We start from the raw sequence: 27,527 nt of genomic DNA on the forward strand, positions 1-27,527 counted from the left end.
GTGCATAAGCCTGTTGGCAACTGTTCAAACGAACCCAATGAAACCATTATGACGTCATGTCCATCGGAAGCAGTTTGTTGTTATGAAGTACTGCATAGTCTTCGTCCTAAAGCCTTTGACACATGTTGCTGTTGGCGGACGCTTGTGTGTGCACTGCTTTACCCCCCCCCCCCCCCTCCCCCCCCCCCCCCCCCGCACATTTCCTTTGCAACTTAGGTTTTCTTTATTAATTTTTTTATGTTTTATTGCTGCAGCATTATACTGCAATAGCGGACTAAAGTAAAATTCTTTGTTAGAGCATCAGTTCTTACTAGTCAAAACCACAAAAATTTAACTGTAAACTAAAACAACAAAAAATTCCCACAATACTAAAAAAATTCCATGTTTTTCCCAGTTTTCTCCCGGATAAAAAAATTCCCAGGTTTTTCCTGGATTTCCTGGTTGTCCCGGAGCATATACACCCTGCAAATAGAAAGCATCTCTCATCAGCTACTGAAGTTTTACTACTGACCTGTCTTGTCTTGCACTCCTCCTCCATCATCAGTGGGTGGAGCTGGCGAAGTGGCTTCGTCCACCGGGACAGACTTCGCGTGCTCAGGAAATGCCTGCAGGTGTCGTGCCATGCGACTGTGGCCCAGATATATCTTCTGGCAGGCTGGGCACCGGAAGTGCGGAGAAATCTTGCGCTTTGGAACTGTCACTGTGGAATCATTAAAACACTATCAAACTGTCAGTAGTATTTCACCATGGCATTTGTCACCCTAAAAAAGGCAAAGCAACTTTTTGTCACCCTAGAAAAGGCAAAGCAAATTTACTGTGAACCATGAACAACTCAAAGACAACAACTTTCTAATAACAAACACCAAACACCTGAATGTTTACTCTACTCATATAAATGAGGTTAATGGGAAACATTCTGAGAATGTTCATAGTAGCAACAGTGAAAAATAACTTTCTTCTTGAGGTTACTGCTTCCTCACATTACCCATCCTGATTAATGAAATTAAATATTGTAAGACTGTGGAACAACTACAAGTAGAGAGCTTTATCCCAATGAGGACAGTAATGAAATTCACACAGTGAGCATTTAGGTGGTGTGAAGGAATTAAAGGAGCACACAATACCATAGCTAAAGATGACACACACTACTCCACAGCAAATGATAATTACGAAATGGATACCCAATTCATTTAATCAACTGCTGCTGTGAAAAACTTTACAAGTACAAACGTTTTAATAAACGTGGTAGTTAATAAAACTCCGCTCAAACCGGCCATGAAAGCCCAATGGTACCAACCGGCTGCCGTGTCATCCTCAGCCCACAGGCGTCACTGGATAGTGGTAGTTCATAAAGCATGGTGAACAACAAATATGCAAATTGGGCAATTAAACTAACCATCATGAGCATCACCCATTAGACAAGATTACTGACATAAATGGTTGTAGCTCCATCGTAAGTTACATTGTGAAGTATCTTTTTTATTTCTTGATGGTGACTAGTTTCGAACACCTGTGGCCATTTTCAAACCATCCCTAGCATACGTGTGACAAATACAGGTGACAGACTATGTTCACAAACTGTCCCTGCAGTGATGATCAAAGCGGCGCTATGGCTGACTCAACAACAATAAATTGAAATCAAGGAAGTTTACAAAAGTGCCCAGCTGCTATTACCAAAATCACATTGTGCACGCATACCAATGAATCGTCCCCTTCCTGTGCTCAAGTATCAGTCACTTTATTATTTCGATCGAAGTATAGATCGATGGTTATGAACAACTCCATTGTTCAAAAATTTGGGGCTGATAATACAGCACACAGAAAACCAATGAAGCAATAAAAACAAATCACAAGAATTACGTTAAAAGCCACAAGTGTCATCTGCATCTGTCTGTGGCATCTGGCACACATGAGACGGCAGAGTAACACGACAATAGTGAGCACAATAAATGGCATAACCAAACTCATTCCCTGATTGGTTGTTGCTTCATTCATTATCATTTTATTTACTTTCCAGTGATACAAAACTCTCTGGCAGGCATGAGAGAATGAATGTGGTGTGTTTCATGTTGCTATACGGTGGTTTAGTCTGCTGCAGAGAATCAGTGGTAGTTGTGCAGAATGGCCAACCCCTGTAGTTTTCAGGTAGGCAAAGAGGTTTGCTCTCCTTGCATGAAAGTTACAGGTGTTAGGTTGGTGGCAGAAGCCATATCTCTGGGTTTTCCCGGCTATGGAATCGCATGGGAGACATTGGAGTGTGTGAGACGGTCAGTCTGCTTCCAGTGCGCCAAGAGTCTGCAGCCGAGCTCTCTTCAAAGGACGGTGAGATTGTTTAACTGCATGGTGTGTTGTCTCATAGCGAGAGGGGAGCTTTTAGCTTTTGGTCTCGCATCTCACATTATAAAGATTATTTAAACCCTGTCGGAGTAAGGAATGCAAGGCTTCTGCACACCTTCAGTTTAATTCCTAATGCAGACCTTGATTCTTAAGAAGAAGGTAACACAAAGGTGTTGCATATGCAAGAAGTGCGCCCTCGGTTCAGTGTGAATGTTTGTCTGCCTGCAACTGCATCTGTATACGTTCTAATCTTTCCTGCACCTTAATAATTTTGCCTCTTCATGAATTTTCTTTGTCTCATTTACCTTACGTCCATTGGAAGCCATCCATGTGGTTTAATATCAGAGTTTGTTGGCCCACTGCCATCACCCTTTGTCCATTTAAATGCACCTTCTGAAAAATGTTAATTGTTCGCGGCTGCGTAGTTTAATGTGGTTAAAACTTGGCCACGGTATGTAGAAATTGTCTCTCCGCACACCACGTGGGCATACAAGTGTGTCATGAATCGTGTACTGTTCACAAGAAATTGTACTTAGTTACCAGGCAACAGCAGTTGTATAGATGCATTACATCGATGTTTTAAGGAATAAATAATTTTGCCACCAATCTTATTCTGTGTACTGATGTTACGTCTTTATTACCTACGCTATTTACCTTGTAGTTTCCTTGCTAGCCCATCCATAGCACTTCCACGCACACAGGCCCAATAAGTAGTGTTACCTTTTTATTTAAAACAAACTCTTTAGAATACATGTTGTTTTCAGGAGTGCTGCTGCAAGCTGCTCTTATGCACAGTGTTCACGCATTATTAACTTTATTTTAACATTTGATTCACGTGAGCAATGCCTGGACCAAGCTAGTAATTACATCCCATTCTTTATGAGTGATACTACGATGAATGTTCTTCTATGAGTTTTTTCTTCTTCTTAGGATTAAATTAATTAATTTTCCGATTCAGTTGAACCCTTAATTTATCATGTGGCTAGAGTCGGTGACAACCCAATCTTTTATGTTGATTTCTATGTCAGATAGCATTTTCTTATGCAAAGTGAGGGTCATGCAACTTACACATAACACCATTTTTTTTTCCTCGCAACTTACAAATAGTGACCATGACGCAAGCCAAGTTACACTGTGCATTATTGTAAACAACTAGCTGTCGATGACTCTATCCTGATCCAGGTACATCTAACAAATTCAGTTGAGAGAGCACTGCTTTAGTCTGTCCACTCCTGCAATATGATTCTGTAGTATGAGGAAATGATGCGGTTTCTCATTTAACCTCTTCAGCCCTTACATAGCACACATGTTACATCCAAATTTTAATTTTTTCTGAATCAGGCAACAAATTTCACTGTGCCACCCTGTAGTATACACTTTACAACATATATGCTCTTACTGAATCAACTGTTTTCGTTTGTGTATGTTACCAGAACTCTTAAGTGACAGAACCTGATTAAAGAAAGCTCTTTATCACATTTTCAGCACGTCTTCAAGAAATAAAAGTAATTTCTGTTTGTTTTTAGTAATTTTGGACTGGAATGTGATTAGAGTATGTTGTAATACATTAATACACCCTGCACTATCGAATAAGTAATTACTTATTTCATCACAATGATATTTTCTTTTCAATGGGATGACGTTCAGGAATGATCTATACTTTCACATTCCACTGATGCTCTTTTTCATAACTTTTAAGTGTTTCGTACAGAGTTTTTGTACTCCACTTTTTCAATTATTTTCTAACATAAATAGTATTCACTTTGAATATATTCTAAAATTTTGGCCAATAACACCAATTTTTTAAATTTAATGTATTAATGTTATTCTGTTGTAGAATAAAGCACTAACCACCGATTTAAATTTTTCATTCATAAAATCAAAGCTCAGAACTGAGGAGGACAATCAGGCTACAGTGAGTACAAAACTGGGCCTTGATCTTCATCTTTCATCTAACAACAAGATTTCCCATTAAGATACATTTGAAATTACTGGAGATCCATCACTTCACCAATGATACCAACAGACTGCACTCATATTTTATAGGAGAGTGACGCAGTGAGATAACAGACTAATCTGTATGGTGGGTGGTGAGATTCATCACATGGCCTGGCCTACTACGCACAAGCTAACTGCAATGACAGTGGATAAATTAAAACAGCCCTAAAGAGGTAAACTACACTTATAGACATATGGAGGAAAATCCCAAATGGTTGGTGAACTCCGATATCCCAACAGGTGAGAGGTCCTGTGATCCAAGGAAGTGATGAGCACTGCTATGTTTCAACTGACCTGTAGGAGCACCAGCAGGCAGCGTTGGATCTGGTACCTCTGTGCCCCCTTTCGCCAGAGCCCCGGCACCTTCCCCCTCCTTTCCATCCTCGTGGTCACTCATCTGGTAATCCGAGTATCCACCATCCGAATCATCAAGATCTGCATCTGCGAAGTCCAGCCTGTGCAGTCGCTTGTAGTCTTTCACCATGTGCCGCGGTGGACGAGATAGTCTTCCAGAGCGGGTGCGCGATAACAACTGCTTCTTGCGCTCGGACTGTGGGCAAAATGTATTAATCCTCGAGCAGGCGTGTCAATTTTCATAACACAAGCAGGTGCTTAGTGTACTTTTTACACATGTGAAAGATAGCTGTTTTTATGTTACCAAGGTAAACATGTACAAGTAAAATCTCAGTTTAATCTTAGTTTAATTACACAATGATAAAATAAACTTCAAACAATAGAAAATCCAGAATGCAAACAATGGAAAATACAGAATGCAAACAATGGAAAATCCAGAATGGAGTATGAGTTGCGCGCACGCGCATTTGTGTGTGTGTGTAATTCTGATAAAGGCATGTTTGGCCAAAAGCTTTGTTTGACAGTCTTTTTGTTGTGCCTATTTGTAACTCGGCACCTCTGCTATACAGTAAGCACCAGCTATTGTTTTCACAATACTGATAAAATAACCTTATATAATATAAGTTAAATCACTGTTTAGATAAACAATAATAAAATATGCTTTCATGGTATCACTTTGCTGCTGTGTTCAAGTGTTACTGTGCAATAATGACCCCACTGGAAACATAAAACACTGCAGTTACATCAGATCCCCACCAAACACTTACTGGACTACTAATTATCTTGTAGGCAACTGCCTCATTAGGGAGCTGTGCTGCAAGCTTGGAATCTGGGCCATCTTCTTGCACGGATCGTACATTTTTTCTCACATGGCTTATTGTTTATTTTATATTACTGCTGCTCACTTGGCTATATAACAACATAGCTTATCACTGTGTTAGCTGAAGCAACAATGAAGGAATAGAAGTGCCCTCACAGTTTTAAAACAATGGAATGGTACAAAACAATATTATTTACAGTTGGTGCACTTTATACATAGGTGACCACATTTGAGGGTCAAATAAACTATAAAGATAAAATAAAAATATTGAAATAAATAATAAGCCATGCCTTAGGCAAGGTGATGAGCTAGCTCCAACCTTTTTTAACAGTGACTTTGAAAAATTGATCAGAGAATGGAGGAACAAATTGTCAGAATCTAACATCCAATATACAATAAAAATTTCCTTGGAAACGGTCATCACAAAACTGATTGTTTAGCATTTGCAGAATTATTTAATAATTCTGGCCACACAAAGCAGAGGTAGCACGAGAATAGACAGAAATGCTGAAACGGCAGGGAGAGGTGGGGTGGGGGTGGGGGGAGGGAGGGGGAGAGAGAGAGAGAGAGAGAGAGAGAGAGAGAGAGAGAGAACAAGACTGCACAATCGAATTTAAGCACAAAATATAGAAATATCACAAGAACAAACAAATTTAAGTAAGAAACAATGGAAGCTCCAGGTTGGAATAACAATGATATTAGGAACAGGACAGACTGCACCTCCCATAAAGACACATTGAGTTGCAGACTGGCACAACAAAAACACACACACACACACACACACACACACACACACACACACACACACACACACACACACACACACAAGCAAGAACATCTCAGGCACAACTGACCGCCAACCAGAATTGTTGGTAATGGCAGTTGACAGTGCGCGAGGTGTGTGTGTGTGTGTGTGTGTGTGTGTGTGTGTGTTTTCTGAGGAAGGATTTGGCCGATAGCTACATGTAACAGTCTTTTTGTTGTGCCTGTCTGCAGCTCAATGCCCATCTTTACAGTGAGTAGCAATCTACCAGTATCTTTTCCTAATATTATTGTTAAATTTAAGCATCCAGGAGAAGCCATACCCCCTAATGGGGGAGAAACAGCTCAGTTATGAGAAAATGATTTACGATTTCACTTAACAAAATACATTAATTATACAAAAATTATTCTCTATAAATGCAAAAATTCACATTACAAGACAGTAAGTTGGCCAGTACCTTCATATGCATCAAGAAACAATAGTTTTAGATCCAATAAAAGAAAATGAAACCAGGAAAAAGGTAAGAAAGATTGTATTTTTTTTTTTTATCACAATTATGGATCACGATTTCAGACCTAACAAACACAGATACATCTTGTTTAACAAAATTTAGCAAAATTACAAAACAAGACATCAAAAATCAGTTCAAGTATAAACAAAACAGACACATACCTGAGTATGCACAGGCTGCTAATCATTGTTCAGTCAGTGAAGGAGAATCGAGGAGATAACATTGTGTAGCCACAGTACAGTGATAAGGACCGAGTGTAATGAACAACATGCTAAATGTCCTCACCTGTGGGGTGCGAGCATCGGAGGTGGGGGCAGGGGCATTTAAAGATTATGTTTTTTATGTTTTTCTTGAATAAACTGGAAACCCTGGCTTCTAGCAAAAATGTTTCTCTGTACAAAATTAAACTACATTGAGTTTCTTACAAAAAGGTCATATTCCTTTTTTCCTAGGACTAATAGATTCGCATTGCAGAGAATGAAAAAAATCACAGGTTATCGAAAATAGTGTTTTTAATTGTATAAAACTGAGGGAAGGTACGTTGCTGGGTTGTGGTCATGGCATTCCCTCTTCAAAGCTCTGCACACTATAGAGTTAGCAGGCGAGTCCCTACTCTTATCTAACCCACTTTGTCACAAGGGGTCACTACAGAGTGTTTCACAAATTATACTGAGTTGCTGCAGTGCATCTTACAAACTACTCGTGACGCAGTTCGTAAACATGCCCAGGGGGTTGTTCATTTACCACAAAGTGCATTAACACTGCACGGTGTGCAGATATGAGTTACTAATAACACTCACACACAAAAAGTACATATGGACAGAATCCACGTAAATCTCTATACACTGTTCTACACTTTCAAAACTGGAAACTGATCATTAGTTATCCTGTGCAGCAGCTGTAGTTTTCTGCTGGATAAGGACACTTCCCCCACTGCTGTTTGCTTTTCAGAATTTCCTGTGGTGTTCTCTTTATGTGAGCAGATAAGATAATTTTGCTGATCTCATGGTTATAAAGGGGAAGTATTTGTGATTTATTAAAGGAGTACTTATTTGCAGTTGTTAAATGAGCTTTTATGTAAAATAAATTCTCTCTCTCTCTCTCTCTCTCTCTCTCTCTCTCTCTCTCTCTCTCTCTCTTTTTTTTAGTATGGTGATTGTGATCTTTGTAGTGTTGCTGGGAAAGGGACTGTATTGGTAAATGTGGCATCTTGCTGCAGTCTGTAGTGACAGTGTATTGTAGAGTTGCGTAATTGTGTTGTCAGTTGGTGGTGAATTAATGAATGACCAGAAAGTAACTTCATTTCTGTCTCAATTAACTGTGTTACTGCTAGTCTGCATTAATCTCTTCCATCCACGAATTTCTTGCACTTGTAGAATGAGTTGCACTGAACGAAACCACTTGCCACATACTGTGGGTGTGAATAAGTCTGAAACAGCCATGTGCTGTAATGTGCTGCTTGACCTATGCTGAAATACCTGAAGCTCTGCAATACCTAGGCAACTTACTTTTGTTACAGATAGAGACAATTTACGCTCCTGGGACTCTTCAGATGTGGGGAGAACTGAAGCTGAGATGATACCTTTGACACTGCTCAATCTGTGAAAAGTATTCCAGCAAGCGATAGGAGAGACAGTGAAATCGACATTGTCAAATAAATATTGACAGCTTGTTACACTTGGGACAGGTCTTCAATGTGGTAGAATCTTAGCAACTTCCAACATACTTCACGCATAATGTCAAATTTTCCCAAAACTTTTACTCACTTACATGCTTAACATTAAACATTAGCACGTGAACTAATCTTTGAAGTATCCAAGGCATTTGAAGTTGTTTTATACAGTGCAATTCGTTTCTTTAAAGGATACACTACAAAAAAAAAAAATGCCAATACAAAGTAAAATGCAACAACCGACCATGAGTCAAGGTTCCAACCAGGTCGAGCACATCATATTTGACAAACAGTAAATGACAACCAGTTTACAATTGTATGATGCCTTGATTTATTCTGCCTTGGTCTGTAATTCTGGTATATTTTGACATCCAAGAAATTAATCCTTACAGACTGGCAAGAGAAATTTTACAGCATTTTGAAAAATTAAAATGCAAATGCAACTGGCTTAGGAAAAAGTATGAATACCTATAAAAAGAAGTCAGAACAAAAGAGGTAGGAAGGTTTCAGACAGGACCATTCCAAAAAGATACATACGAAAATGGGCAGTAGAACGGAGAAAGGAGAAAAGTGAACAGGTGGAGTATTGCAGACAGTGTAAAGCTAATTTAGTGGAATAAATGTGATCATTAGCTGGACGGTAATGACAGAAGAAGAAGAAGAAGAAGAAGAAGAAGAAGAAGAAGTCAAAGGCCTTCCAAACTGGACACTTGATGATGAATGGCAGCAGGATTGGAAAAGTGGAAATGTGGGACATGAAGTACGGTGTCGCCTTCTGAACATTATAACAACATTACAAATGGGTTATCTTTGGGTCCATGAACATGTGGCTTTCAGATGCTTCCTCTTTGTGGAAGCCAGGAAGCACAAAGCACTTTTGGGTGAAACATAGCTATTAATTCAGAATGTCAATAATAATAATAATGTGATGGGATATTCCATGTAAAGTAGGACACACATTATTTAAAAGTTTAAGATTTGGTACTTTTTATATATTTTTTGAAAATGCTGGACTTTTACTGTATGGCAACAATAATTTGTGGCCCATTATTGCTTTTCCTGCATAATTTGTAGCCAATTTTATAATGTCATATGTTTTTCATGTGATGACAGTGTGAATTATTGGAGATTTTGGACCTTCATTTCAACTAATTGGCAGGTAACAGTTAGTGTATAATTATTTATATTACTGTTACATACCCTAATGTATAGCACAACGAGTATAAAACTGAAGTAGGTAAATTATAGGTTGGGGTAAATAATAAAATAGCGTGAACTTTCATGTCACATGATACACTTTCATGTAATTAAGTTTTTATACCTATAGAGATATTAGAGATAACTTTATCTTGTTCAGTAATTTACTTATTAGTGTGACTAACTAATATCACTACTAAAAATTTCCCAATTTCAACCAATATTGTAAAAAAAAAAAGAAAATTAAATGTGTAACGTGAGTCACGTAATCTGAATCACAGTTGTATTATTTTAAGATTGGAAGAAGAAGATGCCCGAACAGCAGCAGAAAGACAGAGTAGGAGGAGGGAAAAGTTGAGTTAAGGAATATGTGAAGAATTTAAGAAGCACCTGGAAGAAACTCGAAAAAGCCTACAAAAGCAGAAACAAAAGTTCTACAGTTGAGTCAACATAAGCGAGGACTGTTATTAGAAGAAAGAAGAGCTAAAATACGGAGAGAGTTAGAAAATGTAGGCAACATAAGATGCAAGATCAGCAACCTAGTAAAGCAAGTTTGTCACCGTATAAGTCACATAGTGCTCTGGATAAAGCCATAGCTCGAGTGCTGCAATTGCTTACATTAGCAAGGTACAGTCAACTTTACCTGAAAATGTGAAGGTAGTTTCAATCTAGTCAGATAGACCTGCCTCATGATTTAAAAACAAACATATTACTGCTGCTGTACCTCAATTTCAATCATTTCATAATGTGGAAATCTATTGGAACTTATTTGCTACATCCCATGGGAAAGAAGCCATAGACGGAATTGGTACAGTTGCAGAATGATTAGTGGGGAATGCAGTAAAAAAGTGAAAATTCACAGTAGGTAATGCATCAACTTTCGCTCAGGTAGCTGCGAGTACCACAACTATGCAGGTTTTTCATGTGCCTACTGATGAAATTCAAGTAATCAATGTGAAACTTAATATGACTCAAATATTTTCTTCAGCATCATTAGTACCAAACATAAAAAGCATTCACTGCTTTCACTACCGGAAAGGAGTACTACAAACATACCTGCTGTCTCCAAAGAATTTTGCTGCTGCAGATCATCATACTGGAGAAACTATAGAAAGTGTGAAAATTGGAGACTGGTACAAAGTAGAATATGACAGTAAATTCAGTGCTGGAGAAGTACGTGCAGCTTTTGGAAATTCTTACTTAATCCGTGCAATGGATTGTGAAGGGCACTACTGGAAATGGCCTGTAAAATGTGATGAAATTATAAAGAAAGTTAATCCACTTGATGTTGTCAATGCAAGAGGATATTTTCAGTTCTGACTTAATTGAATTTTAAGTTGATTTTCACAGATGTCATGCTCTTATAATTTTTCATAGTGTTTAAAAAGTGAAATGTTAATGTTAAGTTTATCTTATTTGGCACATAATGTCATATTTTCATTTCTCTGCTTGTAGGAAAAAAATTTTTCCAACAAGAAGTAGCAAGTAACATGAGTCACGTAACATTGAGTTGTGCATCTTTTAAAGTGTATTACAAAGTTTCACATGGTATAAATATTTTTAGAAATCTGTAACTCTCCCATTGAATGCCGACCTAATATCCATTTTCTGTGATAAAAACCAGATACATATTCCTAATAGTTTGACGACTCTTTTGACCTAAAATGCACATTAGGGGATAGGATGTCCCAAATTTGTAACATGAGTCACAACATAAATTACATTCTTGTTCTTTAATTTTAATGCTCTTTCCTGCTTAAGTAATGCTTCAAGACCTTTGCCTGAGTATCACAATTTATAATGATGATTTACAAAAGTAAATAATGGTTTATAGATCAATAACAAGTCAACATAATAAAACACTGATTTCAAAATGTAATGTCAGTCACCATGGAATCTCCCTGTTACTGAAAAAAGTAAAAAACATATCTATGAACAAACTAAATAAATTTTGAATATATATTGCAACATTGCTATACTTCCTCCTAAATATATTACATAATTGATACTAGATAGGTGGAGCTGCTCATCTGTAAACATAAAAAGGATATGGATTAATAGCGACTAATTTAGCATTTTTTTTAAACCTGCCAGTTTTTATCTGTCTCGTACCACACGCTCACTTAGATTATTGTTGCTGTTGTGGTCTTCAGTCCAGAGACTGGTTTGATGCAGCTCTCCATGCTACTCTATCCTGTGCAAGCTTCTTCATCTCCCAGTACCTACAGCCTTCTGAATCTGTTTAGTGTATTCATCTCTTGGTCTCCCTCTACGATTTTTACCCTCCACGCTGCCCTCCAATACTAAACTGGTGATCCCTTGATGCCACAGAATATATCCTACCCCCTCCCTCCTTATAGTCAAGTTGTGCCAAAAATTTTTCTTCTCTCCAATTCTATTCAATACCTCCTCATTCGTTATGTGATCTACCCATCTAATCTTCAGCATTCTTCTGTAGCACCACATTTCGAAAGCTTCTATTCTCTTCTTGTGTAAACTATTTATTGTCCACGTTTCACATCCATACATGGCTACACTCCTTACAAATACTTTCAGAAAAGACTTCCTGACGTTTAAATCTATACTCGATGTTAACAAATTTCTCTTCTTCAGAAACGCTTTCCTTGCCATTGCCAGTCTACATTTTATATCCTCTCTACGTCGACCATCATCACTTATTTTGCTCCCCAAATAGCAAAACTCCTTTACTACTTTAAGTGTCTCATTTCCTAACCTAATACCCTCAACATCACCCGACTTAATTCTACTACATTCCATTATCCTCATTTTGCTCTTGTTGATGTTCATCTTATATCCTCCCTTCACGACACTATCCATTCCGTTCAACTGCTCTTCCAAGTCCTTTGCTGTCTCTGACAGAATTACAATGTCATCGGCGAACCTCAAAGTTTTTATTTCTTCTCCATGGATTTTAATACCTACTCTGAATTTTTCTTTTGTTTCCTTTACTGCTTGCTCAATATACAGATTGAATAACATCGGGGAGAGGCTACAACCCCGTCTCACTCCCTTCCCAACCACTGCTTCCCTTTCATGTCCCTCAACTCTTATAACTGCCATTTGGTTTATATACAAATTGTAACTAGCCTTTCGCTCCCTATATTTGACCCCTGCCACCTTCAGAATTTGTAAGAGAGTATTCCAGTCAACACTGTCAAAAGCTTTCTCTAAGTCTACAAATGCTAGAAATGTAGGTTTGCTTTTCCTTAATCTAGCTTCTAAGATAAGCCGTAGGGTCAGTATTGCCTCACATGTTCCAATATTTCTACGGAATCCAAACGATCTTCCCCTAGGTCGGCTTCTACTAGTTTTTCCATTCGTCTGTAAAGAATTCGTGTTAGTATTTTGCAGCCATGACTTATTAAACTGATAGTTTGGTAATTTTCACATCTGTCAACAGCTGGTTTCTTTGGGATTGGAATTATTATATTCTTCTTAAAGTTTGAAGGTATTTCGCCTGTCTCATACATCTTGCTCACCAGATGGTAGAGTTTTGTTGGGACTGGCTCTCCCAAGGGCGTCAGTAGTTCTAATAGAATGTTGTCTACTCCCGGGGCCTTGTTTCGACTCAGGTCTTTCAGTGCTCTATCAAGCTCTTCATGCAGTATCGTATCTCCCATTTCATCTTCATCTGCATCCTCTTCCATTTCCATAATATTGTCCTCAAGTACATCGCCCTTGTATACACCCTCTATATACTCCTTCCACCTTTCTGCTTTCCCTTCTTTGCTTAGAACTGGGCTTCCATCTGAGCTCTTGATATTCATACAAGTGGTTCTCTTATTTCCAAAGGTCTCTCTAATTTTCCTGTAGGCGAAATCTATCTTACCCCTAGTGAGATAAGCCTCTATATCCTTATATTTGTCCTCTAGCTATCCCTGCTTAGCCATTTTGCACTTCCTGTCGATCTCATTTTTGAGACGTTTGTATTCCTTTTTGCCTGCTTCATTTACTGCATTTTTATATTTTCTCCTTTCATCAATTAAATTCAGTATTTCTTCTGTTACCCAAGGATTTCTACTAGGCCTCGTCTTTTTACCTATTTGATCCTCTGCTACCTTCACTACTTCATTTCTTAGAGCTACCCATTCTTCTTCTACTGTACTTCTTTCCCACATTCCTGTCAATTGTTCCCTTATGCTCTCCCTGAAACTCTGTACAATCTCTGGTTAAGTCAGTTTATCCAGGTCCCATCTCCTTAAATTCCCACCTTTTTGCAGTTTCTTCAGTTTTAATCTACAGTTCATAACCAACAGATTGTAGTCAGAGTCCACATCTGCCCCTAGAAATGTCTTACAATTTAAAACCTGGTTCCTAAATCTCTGTCTTACCACTATATAATGTATCTGATACCTTTTAGTATCTCCAGGCTTCTTCCATGTATACAACCTTCTTTTATGAATCTTGAACCAAGTGTTAGCTATGATTAAGTTATACTCTGTGCAAAATTCTTTCATTTCTTAGCCCCAATCCATATTCACCTACTATGTTCCCTTCTCTCCCTTTTCCTACTACCAAATTCCAGTCACCCATGACTTAAATTTTCGTCTCCCTTCACTATCTGAATATTTTCTTTTATTTCATCATACATTTCTTCAATTTCTTCGTCATCTGCAGAGCTAGTTGGCATATAAACTTGTACTACTGTAGTAGGCGTAGGCTTTGTGTCTATCTTGGCCACAATAATGTGTTCACTATGCTGTTTGTAGTAGCTTACCCGCATTCCTATTTTTTTATTCATTATTAAACCTACTCCTGCATTACCCCTATTTGACTATGTATTTATAACCCTGTATTCGCCTGACCAAAAGTCTTGTTCCTCCTGCCACCAAACTTCACAATTCCCACTATATCTAACTTTAACCTATCCATTTCCCTTTTTAAATTTTCTAACCTACCTGCCCGATTAAGGAATCTGACATTTCATGCTCAGGTCCGTAGAACCCCAGTTTTCTTTCTCCTGACGACGACATCCTCTTGAGTTGTCCCCGCCCGGAGATCCGAATGGGGGACTATTTTACCTCCGGAATATTTTACCCAAGATGACGCCATCATAATTTATCCATACAGAAAAGCTGCATGCCCCCCGGAAAAATTACAGCCGTAGTTTCCCCTTGCTTTCAGCCGTTCACAGTACCAGCACAGCAAGGCCATTTTATTTAGTGTTACAAGGCCAAATCAGTCAATCATCCAGACTGTTGCCCCTACAACTACGGAAAAGGCTGCTGCCCCTCTTCAAGAACCATATGTTTGTCTGACCTCTCAACAGATACCCCTCCGTTGTGGTTGCACCTATGGTACGGCTACCTGTATCGCTGAGGCATGCAAGCCTCCCCACCAACAGCATGGGGGGTCACTTTCAATACTAAGAAGACAGTGTAGTGTAGCCTCAGAGAAATTTATATAAAATCACTTTCAATACTGGTTTTATATAAACTTCTCTGAGGCTACACTACACTACACTGTCTTCTTATGAATCCGAAATGGATCAAAACAACTTGTTTGTAGGAAAGAATACTTATCCAGAAACACTTTCATATGATGATAACAAACACTAAAGTTTCCTGGAACTGTACTTCTTGTGTATCCTAGATCTCCACAGCAACAAATCTTGGTCCAATTCATCCAGATCATACAGTACAAAGCGAATGCCACATTTTGTTCCATACGTTGTTTTCTGACATTCAGATGCTTGTGCTCTACCAACACTGCAACTTGTCTGAACAAAAGCACCACTAGTACACTCTCCAGCCTCCATACTGACTTTCCACAACAGTACTGACCAGTCTGAACTAGAATCTTAAAAACATGAGTAACCTGTAATTGTTGCTTGTTTCCTTTGTTGTTCCTGCCTAATAATGACTCATTCTGTCCCTGAAAACTACCATTATTTATCTTTCTGTTGCCTAATGGTTCCAACAATTGCTGCAGCTTCATCTGAAACAAGCTGTCTGCATCATCACTATTACTTGCTAAATTGTGTTAAAAGAAACGTAACCAAATACATCTCTGTCAACTTTTATTGTACACAAATGCCTTGCAATAACAAGTTGAAATTTTGCCCCATATTATATTATTGTCTACTTATGCAGTGTTTGAAATTTGGCTTGGATATCACTTGTCCATTTTGTGCTACCACACTTAGAAAATCCATGTTTTTCAGATAATTTTGCAAATTTTTGTATTTTCGTGTGCATGTAACTCTGTTTGCGTGACCGATATGGGCAAGATGAGTTCTGTGTGTGTTTAGGCCACATTAATCTTACCACAAAAAAATTTATACCCTTTTTGAGTGAATTATATTTGGCATAGAGGGCACCTACAATATGTACCTTTTAACACATTACATTTTGGAAGTTTTTATTTTCCCTCAGAAATATGGACTGTGCAGAATAGTTCCAAAGTTATGAAGACCTGAAGTTGGGTCTGAAGATAGATTGCCAGATGCGGGTTGCCATTTCCGGGTAATGCCATCTTCTTTCACAAGCCATAATTCTGGAACTAATTGGCAGAGGGAACTTAAAATTTTGTACATGAGTGTTACACACTTGGTAGCATTGGTGTGCTAAATTTCAGCCAAATCTGAGACTATCAGCTGGAACATTTTCTCAAATTGGTTGAATTGACATGGAATGACCCAGCTATGGTTAAGTTATGGTCTGTGCAAAATTCTACCAGGCGGCTTCCTCTTTCATTCCTTACTCCCATTCCATATTCACCTACTACGTTTCCTTCTCTTCCTTATCCTACTGTCGAGTTCCAGTCACCCATGACTATTAAATTTTCGTCTCCCTTCACTATCTGAATAATTTCTTTTATCTCATCATACATTTCATCAATCTCTTCATCATCTGTGGAGCTAGTTGGCATATAAACTTGTACTTAGATTATTATCATATGTTATCATGAGTGAATGCCTGTGCCAACAACTTCTTTGAACAAAAATTATGTATATAGTTAACACTTTGGGTCCTGAGCCATTGCACGCGGGTGTCTACCATAAAGACTGGCTGATTTTTAACGTATTTTAAACTGCTACAACTCATGAAAGGTTTCAGTTATAGCAATAAAATTACTCTTATTGAAAAACCTAGACTTTCTTGTTTAAAACCATATATAATACCTTTCTCTTGAATTAATATATACTTTTGACAAGCATTATTATTATTATAACATTGTTTTTGAAAAAAGGAAAAAATTGGTCAAAGGTATATTCACTGTATTTTCTAGAAGGAAATTTTTTTTTATTTTACCCAAAAATTGTAATTATGATGGATACAGTATGTCTTATCTACAGTAACCTCCTGTAACTATTTTAGGATGCAATTTTGCTCTTTGTGTGGTAAATTTTGGAGCACGGCATTTTGCATAATGCTACTTTACATTCACTACACTGGCAGCTTGTGTCTTTTCGCCACTTTCCAGTCACTTTTTTTCCCCTCAGAGAACACACTACACACTGTTTTTGTTTCTTACCTACTTCTGTCTCAGTCTTTCCAGGAAATGATTTCCAGTTGATAGTCTTGAGATTCCAGATGGACCGGGTTGGGGTTCAAGATCTTTGTTTTGTGCAAGATCTGCACAGATAATTGTCATGAAGTGAGATGTTGTGAGGCGTTTTCCAGTATCCTTATTGTATAATATGCAGGAATTTACAATTGCCATTAGTATAACATGGAATGCCAACTTTCTCCACCACTTCACAGTTCGATGTTCAAATGCGCTGTATGACAATCGCTGATCTGGTAGGTCAACACCAAACTTGTTTTTATCGTAGTCCACTACACAGGCTGGCTTTGACTTCTTCTTCCTCTCTGATCAGTGAAAGTGACCATCTCAGAAGTGTGCCTTGTACTTATCATACGCACATTTCTTTTGTCCTTCCAACAGAGTGCTAACATATTTCCTTAAGCCTGAAAATAAGTTCACCTCATTGAAGGTTCGGATCTTTTATAGCACGAGGCAATCCCTGCTTAGATTTTCTTGTTGTTCCCACAAGAGCAGTTTTGCAGCTTCAAGTTCTGAAGCAAGTATTGGACTTGTGTAGAATCTGTCCGTAAACAACGTGTAGCCTTTTCCTGACAGATTTGCAAGCAGTGTCTTTACCAGAGTCACTGTGTCAGACCTTTCACCCGCATAAACAGAGAAATTCCAGATGTAACCTGTGTCACATTCAGATAACATGTACAGTTTGATACCATATTTATGTGGTTTTGTGGCATGTACTGTTTGAAGTACACAACACGACCTCGAAATTTACACATGCCTTCATCTGTTGTAATTTTTTGAGATGGTGTATATGCATGCTGGAAATTAGCACACACATTATCTAGGAGGAGTCTCACCTTGTGCAGTGGGTCATAGCCAGTTTCTCCTTTCCTCTTAGCTAAGGAATTATCACTAATGTGGAAGTTTCTCAAAACAGAGAGAAATCTGTCACAGCTCAAGATGTTTGGACAGAAATTACACGACACAACAGGGTTCTGTGGCCTCACACTTACACACATATGGACTACAATTGCAAGAAACTTCCTTATTTCCATAAGTGTAACTCCTTTCCACTTTGATAATGAGCAGGTGGGTGAAAGGGAATTTGTGCTTCGTAATTTCCTGATGCATTGTTGAGCATACAGATTAGTTTGTTCCTTTATGTGTTTCATCATACTTTCTGTCAGGAAAAATGAAAAAAATTCTAGAGGTGCACTGTTCTGGTCTAAACTGACAACATTGGATATTCTGGATTGTCCTGAGAATAGATCGATATCTGGTGCACGATCAGTAGTCGCCCAACCATCCTCAGAATCGGTGCGGTGTGCAGGTCTCGCCTTCCCCCTCACCGTCAGTCTCGCTCGTTCTTCAGGCGCAATATTGACGGGATTACTTGCTGCTGAAGTGCTTAGACACCTGCTCTCCTTTTCTGAATCTATCAGAAGAGTAGTATTTGCAAATGAAATCATAATTATGTACTGAGGGTTTTTTCAGTGAAAATCTGAACAAAAATCATACATGTTTTGTTGTCAGAATTCTTTACCTGAACTGCCAGAAACTACTTATTGAACATAGTCCACATCATCAGAATTATCTACAATACCTTCCTCTGACAAATCAACGCCACTTTCTTCTAAATCACAATATAACTCGCGAGCACTTTCTTCATCCGTCAAGCCACACTTCGCCATGTCGACGCTACTGAGATCACGCGGGAAAAAATCGCCGCTCACAAAACCTGACAAATAAAAAGGGAAGCACACTGCCCGCACCATCTAGTGACCAATACTCGAACTACAGTCCATGCAGCGCCTCCCAGACAAGCGGGAGCCGTAAGAACACACAAAGGAAGGAAGGGGAAGAACGAGAATACGCGCCCGTAAAATTACGGGCGCCGGACTTTCAGGCAGGCCGCGCACGCCCGTATTTTTACGGGCATCAGCACCTAATTGTTAAACTGATCAAACCTAACTTTCAAATGCTAGGTAAATAAGTTCTACTAAACTGATAATAATAATTACAAAAAAATCTTAGATTGCTACTGCTGTCAGGGTCAATGTAATAAATCATACACCTCTCCATTCAGCAGCAGGAATCACTGAGAGTTAGGTTTGATTGTTCATTAATCTGCATAATTTTCATCAGAGAAAAAGTCACTGCTTTCTATGACTACAACAAATTATATAAATGTGAATGAAGGACTTTTTCTGCATCTCTGAGTGAAGCAGACATATTAACAGATATGGAGCATATGATGAAAAGCAAATAAAAATGGGCAGGTTCAATAAAGAAAAAAGGCATCTCAGCTAAATTGTCCACTGTTAACACATGAGTGGCTCCACCTGCCTAGTATCAATGATGTAACACGTTTAGGAGGAAGTTGAGAAATGTTCAAACAAAAATAAAAGTAAAATTAAAACACAACTCATGAATTAAATCTTAGGCCTGGCCGACTGCTGCCTACAGGGAGATAGTGGTCATGTATGTGTGAGGTGTGCCTGCTTGTGCTAGTGTGTGTGTTTCCTTTCTGTTCTGAAGAAGGCTTTGGTCAAAAGCTTAGTATGTAACAGCTTTTTCGTCTGTGCCTATTTGCAATTCAATGTGTCATCTTTATGGTGAGTAGCAATCTATCCTTATCACAACTGTTGATATTCCAACCTGGAGTCTTCAATGTTTAGTTAGGTATGATTCTATTCATAGCTGTTCTTTCCTCAGAAACTGTGGTATATTTTTTCAGAATAAAATTCAGATTTCAGTTGTATAGTTAGGGAATTTTTTTTTTCATTTTACCTGTTTCAATAGCTTGAGCTGTCATCTTCATTAGTCTACAAAATTTGGGATATTTAAATCATTAGAACTTGGCTACACATGTATGTAAATAATAATTAGTTTGTAACAAAAATTTCCTTAATATTGGTTTAGTATATATCAATGTCTTCATCAAAGAAGCATAATCCTGTGACACGTCATAAAGTGCACGTTTTACATCACAATTGTAAACACAAATTGATAATTTACAGCAACTGAATAACATTTATGTACATAGTCAATATTTTATGTGACAACTGTAAACATAGACTGTTAATTTACAGTGAATGAATCATATTTCTGCACACAGTTAATTTCCCTTGCTGCTAGCTCAACTTAACTGTGTACATAAATGTTATCCATTCACTCTACTCTAAGTTATCAATCTCTGTTTACAATTATCACGTACAATATGCACACTTTTTCTTGGCATAATGCTTCTGTGACGAAGATACTGACATAAACTATAACATAATATTAAGTAAGCTTTTGTTATACACTTCTTATACTTTACATACATGCACGGCCAAGTTCTAATGATATAATACCCCAAATTTTGTAGGTTTCTGAAGATGACAGATCAATCTGTTGAAATCTATAAGGCTAAATAAGTTTCTTAAATTGTGCAACTGATGAAGGACTTTTATTCTGAAATAATTAGGTATAGTTGTGGTGCACATTCAGAATAGTTAAATCCATAAATTGCCCACTTCCTCAAATAGCATCCCATAAAGTCTGAAATTTACTATTTCGGTAACTGATTGAATGTAATTTTATTGCCAGCTTGCAGGTCTTTCTTCAAGAAATGAAGGACAGCAAAATGAGCTGTTAGGTGAAAGAAAACGTGTTTTCCAGGGCTGCAGTACCCACACTACTTCCGCAGTCTAAAGCACTTTGTGTCAGTGTTCTGCCAACCTAGGAAGCAGCTCAGTGTTGTTGTACGCCAAGGGCAGCTTCTGCTTTTCAATTTTTAGACAGTGTCAGGTGGTGGGACAGCCACACAATGCCACATTTCAAACAGATTGGCTACATATCTGCCAATGAACAGTTGTTCATTCTCATTCAATAACATGCAGACACCAAAAACAACTGGAAAACAATGGCGTGTGAATTACATCTCCACTGAGAAGATAAGCTCAACTCGTTATTAAATTTGACCCAAAACGTACTCTGCCACCTAAGCTATGCTGTTCCAGCTACAATGACCACCAGGTGGCAAAGAGCTTACGCACATGCAGTCTAGACGTCTGTCCTGAAGTCTATGCGATTATACTGCCCTGGTCGAGATACTGGTAGCAAAGGTAGCCGAGTGGTTCATATATGTGCGGAATGCACATAACATAGCCCGACGAGCCTGGGAACACCCTTTCCCCGTAGCATAAAGTTGGAAGAGCTCACTTTCTCAGATGATGATGGGCTCCCTTAGAGAGAGCATCAGTGAAATAGGATTCAGGATAAGTATTTGGACTGTTTAAGCACTTCTGAGGAGACTATGAACTATTAAATGAAGTTCTATTTTGGTTTCATAATAACACGTGAAATTTTCAATATCTTACACACGACAGAAACAGCTGTAGTGCAGTTCTTAGTTGATGCTTTTACCTCAATTATCAGAGTTTTTGTTTCAAATGGAATATGGGAGTATTAGCTTAGTGCATTAATTCACAACATTTTGTTTTGCTTGTTGGTATTCTAGTTCCTTTGGGTTTGTTTATTGATTGTCATTTTTTATTTGAGTTGTCATTTTGTCATCTGAGGATAGTGAGGGGAGCTGCAGATGCTACAAAATGGAGCACCAAGTGGAGAAATCTTAATATTTCTAACGCATTCTTCTGTCCGAGTTCAACAGAAGGGTGACAGCAGCAGAAGCAGCCAGAAACATTTGTGCCATATGTGGGGATAACGCCACTGAACAGAACACAGCAAGGAAACGGTTTTCTCGTTTTAAGAAACATAGTTTGACATTAGTGACTTTCCACACTCAGGAAGACCTTTGCGGTTTGATGAAGATTGTTTAAGTGCATTAACCCACAATGATTCACGTCATTGTACTTGAGAACTGGCAGAACTGTGATCATCTCACCATCATGCGACATTTGTGTGCGATGGGGAAGGCTCGAAAACCAGGTGTATGAGTACTATGTGCTCTAAGCAAACATCACAAAAACCTCTCTGTTTGCTTTTCATCAATTGGCTTGTGAACAACACTGACCATACCAATCCTGTATCGTTACTGGTGGCGAGAAATGGTGCCTTTATGCAAACATACAGAAAAGAAAGGATTGATCGGGCCGAAACAAAGCAGAAGCAGCAACTCCGCGTACAAAGACCTGCACTCATCCCCAAAAATAATGTTATGCAACTGCTGGAACAGCAACAGTGTGGTGTACTACAAATTGCTTCCCCGAGGTGTAACCATCACTGCTGACATTTACTATCACCGACTGAAATGTCTTGCAGACACAGTCCTAGAAGAATGACCAGGAAGATTGTCTTAAGTAATGCTACTTCATGATAATGCCTGCCTGCATTCTGGTAGACTGACAAAAATCACTATACAGGAGATGGGCTGGGAAGTCTTTCTGCAGCCACCCTACTCACCTGATCTTGTGCCCTCCGATTTCACTGCTTCTGCTCTCTATTGAACAGCCTTCAAGGAACTTCCTTTCCAGATGAAAATGCACTTTGAACATCGGTTGACAAAATCTTCGTCTCAAAACAATGTGATTTTTACAGTCACAGATCCAAAAAGTCACCCGAGCACAGGCAGACTGTTTTAAATAGTGAAGGAGATTATATTATTGATGACTGATGTGTCTGTTATATGTAACTGTTGTGTTTAATAAACTTGTGGAAAAATGCTATGAACTTATACACCAATCTAGAATCTAAATATAATAGAGGGAAACATTCCACGTGGGAAAAATTATATATAAAAACAAAGATGAGGTGACTTACCGAACGAAAGCGCTGGCAGGTCGATAGACACACAAACAAACACAAACATACACAAACATACACACAAAATTCAAGCTTTCGCAACAAACTGTTGCCTCATCAGGAAAGAGGGAAGGAGAGGGGAAGACGAAAGGAAGTGGGTTTTAAGGGAGAGGGTAAGGAGTCATTCCAATCCCGGGAGCGGAAAGACTTACCTTAGGGGGAAAAAAGGACAGGTATACACTCGCACACACGCACATATCCATCCACACATACAGACACAAGCAGACATATTTAAAGACCAAATATGTCTGCTTGTGTCTGTATGTGTGGATGGATATGTGCGTGTGTGCGGGTGTATACCTGTCCTTTTTTCCCCCTAAGGTAAGTCTTTCCGCTCCCGGGATTGGAATGACTCCTTACCCTCTCCCTTAAAACCCACTTCCTTTCGTCTTCCCCTCTCCTTCCCTCTTTCCTGATGAGGCAACAGTTTGTTGCGAAAGCTTGAATTTTGTGTGTATGTTTGTGTGTCTATCGACCTGCCAGCGCTTTCGTTCGGTAAGTCACCTCATCTTTGTTTTTATATATAATAATTTATATATAATCTAGAATCTAATGTGTACAATAATAATTGCAGCAGCTGGTTCTGTAATATTCCTGCAGCCAAACCTTCCTGAATTCTCTAGGATTTGTATTTAATGAGGGTAATCCAGCTCATAATTCTTGTATGGTCTCCTGACTGTTTTGAGTAGAATACCACTTGTATTGATGTTCTCTGAGGGACACATCAATAGAAATTAGATAAATACCTTTTGAAGAGTGCATGCTGGTAATGACTGTTTAAACAAATTTCAGCACATCTAGTTTCATTTCTCATAAGTGTAAAATTTTGATAATCATATTATTAACAAGGTATTTTGGGCCTATTCAAGAAACCAAGTTTGAGTATTTCTTTTCCTGAACCTGCCCCCCCACCCCCCCTTTAAAAAAAAAGAAAAGAAAGAAAGAAAAAGATGTTATGCAAGTGATTCTTCTTAACTTTGTTTCCAGGAACACATGTGTGTATTTGTAGCTTGCTTTTTGTGTACGAGTATTCACTTTTGTGTGATGTAATTAGGGTTGGTTGTTACTGTATGAAATTCTGAATTAAGATACCACATGCTGGTTATATAAGGGAGAGCAGACATCTGTCCGTAAATAGCTACCAGATATTGGCAAGGGAGGCTGAGGCAAGTTCTGTCATAAAATTCAACTGAACAGTACTCTGGTATTCTCTTACAACATGTAACCGTGCCTGCAAATAGGAGCTACAGTTTTGATACTCGTACAAGTAGAGTATGAAAAGCTTTGAGAGTAATCTTATAATGTCTTGATTTACAAGAAAAGCACAAGTATGTACTCACTCGGGCTGCCTCCTCGGTCTCATCATGAATCACCCTGATTTCTCCCAGTCCAGCTGAGTCGGCAGGACGTTTGTTGCGGCTGCCCGGAAGCCGGCCTCTGCGTCCACTACCACGACCCCGCAGTGCTGTCACCTGCTGCAGCCTCCCATTGTCAACAATGGCCTTCGACAGAGTAATGTTTCCCTGCACTGAATGTGACACACCGATGCCTTGCAAGCGGCGCGGAGCAGTATCTCCTGAAGGTGGAGAGTTGGGTTCGCACAAGTCCAGGTCCTCCGGGTATACCACCCTATAAAAGTCAAAGAAGGCTTGAGAAAGCTTCCAGGCAATGAACCTACATCATTGAACTAACAGAATTTTTGAACAGAATATTTAAAGAATCAAATTACCTGTAGATGATACGAGTATTGGTCTCTGCATCGTAAACAACATTTTTGGTGCGAGGTGCCGAATCCAGGTGCTGCTGTTGTAAAACTGTTGCAATTTGCTTTAGCTGCTCTTGGGTCAATGCCTGCACACTGAAAAATAAAAGATATTGATATATTTCTCTATACAACAAATCATCAGAAAAACAAAGCAAAAGTTACATAAAAAAACAGAAAATTTAAGAATATTGCTCAGTACAAGACATAGCTTCCAACAATGACAGTGCTATGTGCGTCAAAGATTTTGGGCAGCTATGAATACATGGGAATGAATGAAAAAGCAAAAATAAATAAATAAATAAAATTGGTAAATTTAAAAAATAAATAGTATAAATGAATGTGAGGACCTTTTTTATTTTTGAGTAATCAGTCTTCTGATTGGCTCGATACACCCTACCACAACTTTCATCTACATTTACATGCATACTCCACAAAGTGTATGACAGATGGTAGCTTTCCTCCTCCACTCGCAAATGGACTAAGGAAAAAAAAACTGATTGTCTATATGCCTCCATTCACGAGACATGTCCTGCAGTCAGCTGAAAATACTAATTTTTCTATATTTTCTCAGCAGATACTCATATATCATAAAATCAGATGATCAACCACTTCAGTTGTAAATACTCCGTACCTTAGCTTCACGTGCAGCTGTTACCTGATTGAGTATTCACACTGTACAGTGGCCATGTGCCCCACGGTTCTTGTACACCTCAGGGATGGGCTGGTAATTGCCCAAAATCGGTCTTGGTTTTGAACTAATAGCCGGATGGTGTGGTCGTGCGGTTAAAGGCGCTTCAGTCTGGAACCACGTGTCCGCTACGGTTGCAGGTTCGAATCCTGCCTCGGGCATGAATGTGTGTGATGTCCTTAGGTTAGTTAGGTTCAAGTAGTTCTAAGTTGTAGGGGACTGATGACGACAGATGTTAAGTCCCATAGTGCTCAGAGCCATTTGAACCATTTTTTTTTTAACTAATAAAAATATTTACAACTGAAGCAGTTAATTATCTGATTCTACTATGCAACTCAGTTGTAGATGTCCTTCTTAATAAAACTTTTGTATCGATTGAGCTTACCAGTAACAAATCAAGCAGGACACTTATGAAATGCCTTGATGTCTTTCCCTGCCTAGTGATTCCTAACACTCCAGCAGTATTCAAGTATGGATCACACTAGTCTTCTGTGTGTCGTCTCCTTTATACACGAGCCAAACATTTGTAAAATTCTCTCAATAAATCAAAATCAATCACTCCCCTTCTCTACTATTGTCTTTATGGGTTTGGTCACTTCATATTGTTTTGGAATATTACGATGGAAAATCCGTAACTCTCCTGGCCTCAGCCTTCGTTAGTCACTGTCCTTACCCATCTAGCCCCTTCTCTGTTCCCATTTCAGCATGACCTCAGTCCTCTACTCCACCAACACACCTACAGTATTTTTACTTTTCTCCTTTTCTGCTAACACCCCCCCCCCCCCCCCGCCCCCGCCCTCTGTCTAACCTCGTGACTACACCTGGCTGCCTACCCTCTCTCCACCTCCTCCCTGTATGCTGCCACAAGCAGCACTTTACCGTCCCTCACCCCTACACTGCCATCCCTACCCCTCTCTGCCCCAGCCTCCAACTTTGCTTCTCCCATCATGCGCCACTGCTCACAGTCAGGTTTCAGCAGCCAGAGACTGTTGTCAAGTGAGTGCGGGTTGCACTTGTGAGTGTGTTGTCCATTTACAACGAAGGCCTTGCCGGCCAAAAGCTCACTCTCCTTTTGTAGTGCCTATCTGCAACTCAGCATCAGCAGTATATGGTGATTTACAACATTACACTTAGATATTTAATTGAAATGACTATGTCAAACGGCACATAACTAATACTGTATTTGAACATTTAAGGGATTGTTTTTCAAACTTACCTCCATTAACTGATTTCCTCTCTTGTGGCAACCTCTTCACCTCGCAATAGCACTTGCAACTAAACCCTTCTATCATTTGCTGGACACATTACAATCTCTGACTTGTACTACACTTTTTACACTCTTCAGCTCTCTCAAGCGCTATAGTTCACAATTCACTTCCATACAACGCACTGAATGTACACTATCAGAAATTTTTCTGAAATTAAAAACAATGTTTGATAAAAGTAGATTTCTTTGGCCAGAATGGTTTTCTGGTTGTGGTGGTCTGCTTTTGGTATTTTCTTTGCTTCATCCATCACGTGTTATTCTGCTTCATAGGTAATACAATTCCTTCACTTCATCTACTTTGTTGTCCCCAGTTTTGATCCTACCCTCATTTCTGTTACTTCTTAATCCTGTTGTCTTTCTTTGGTTTACTTCAATCCATTGTTTGTGCCCATTAGACAGTTCATTTCATTCAGCTATTTCTCTTCTTCACTTTCAATGAGGATGGCAATGCCATCAACGAATCTTATCTTGAATTTTAACCCTTCTTCTAAACCTTTCTTTCATGACAGTAACTGCTTCTTTAAAATATAGATCAAACTGCAGCTGGATGAAAGAGTGCAGCCCCGTCTTATGCCCTTTCTCATGCAATCACTTTCTCTCAATCTTCCACTCTTTTCCCCCCCTCTTGGTTCTTATACATTTTGCATATTACCCATTTCTCCCCACAGCTTACATCTGTTTTGCTGAGAATTTGTAACGTCTTGTTTTCTTGAGAATTTTTAACACTCACACCACTTTACAATGTCTAACACTTTTTCTGTGTCAACTAATACTACAAATGTGTCTTGGATTTCTTTTTATACCTCACTTCCACTAACACACACAAAGTCAGAATTGC

General features: G+C 38.8%; 1 protein-coding gene across 2 annotated transcripts in view; it reads right to left on the reverse strand.

The window, feature by feature from the left end:
- The window catches only part of LOC126425005 (uncharacterized), a 131,923-nt gene that overhangs the window by 52,365 nt on the left and 52,031 nt on the right, over window positions 1-27,527 (reverse strand). For both annotated transcript variants that reach the window (XM_050087905.1, XM_050087904.1), the window contains exons 4-7: window positions 24,699-24,827; window positions 24,310-24,598; window positions 4,630-4,885; window positions 512-700 (exon numbers count right to left, since the gene is read on the reverse strand). In XM_050087905.1, coding sequence (XP_049943862.1) covers window positions 512-700; window positions 4,630-4,885; window positions 24,310-24,598; window positions 24,699-24,827 — 863 coding nt within the window. The remainder of the gene's footprint in view (window positions 1-511; window positions 701-4,629; window positions 4,886-24,309; window positions 24,599-24,698; window positions 24,828-27,527) is intronic.

The sequence above is a fragment of the Schistocerca serialis genome, chromosome 10 (genome assembly GCF_023864345.2).
Source record: "Schistocerca serialis cubense isolate TAMUIC-IGC-003099 chromosome 10, iqSchSeri2.2, whole genome shotgun sequence".
NCBI lineage: Eukaryota > Metazoa > Arthropoda > Insecta > Orthoptera > Acrididae > Schistocerca > Schistocerca serialis.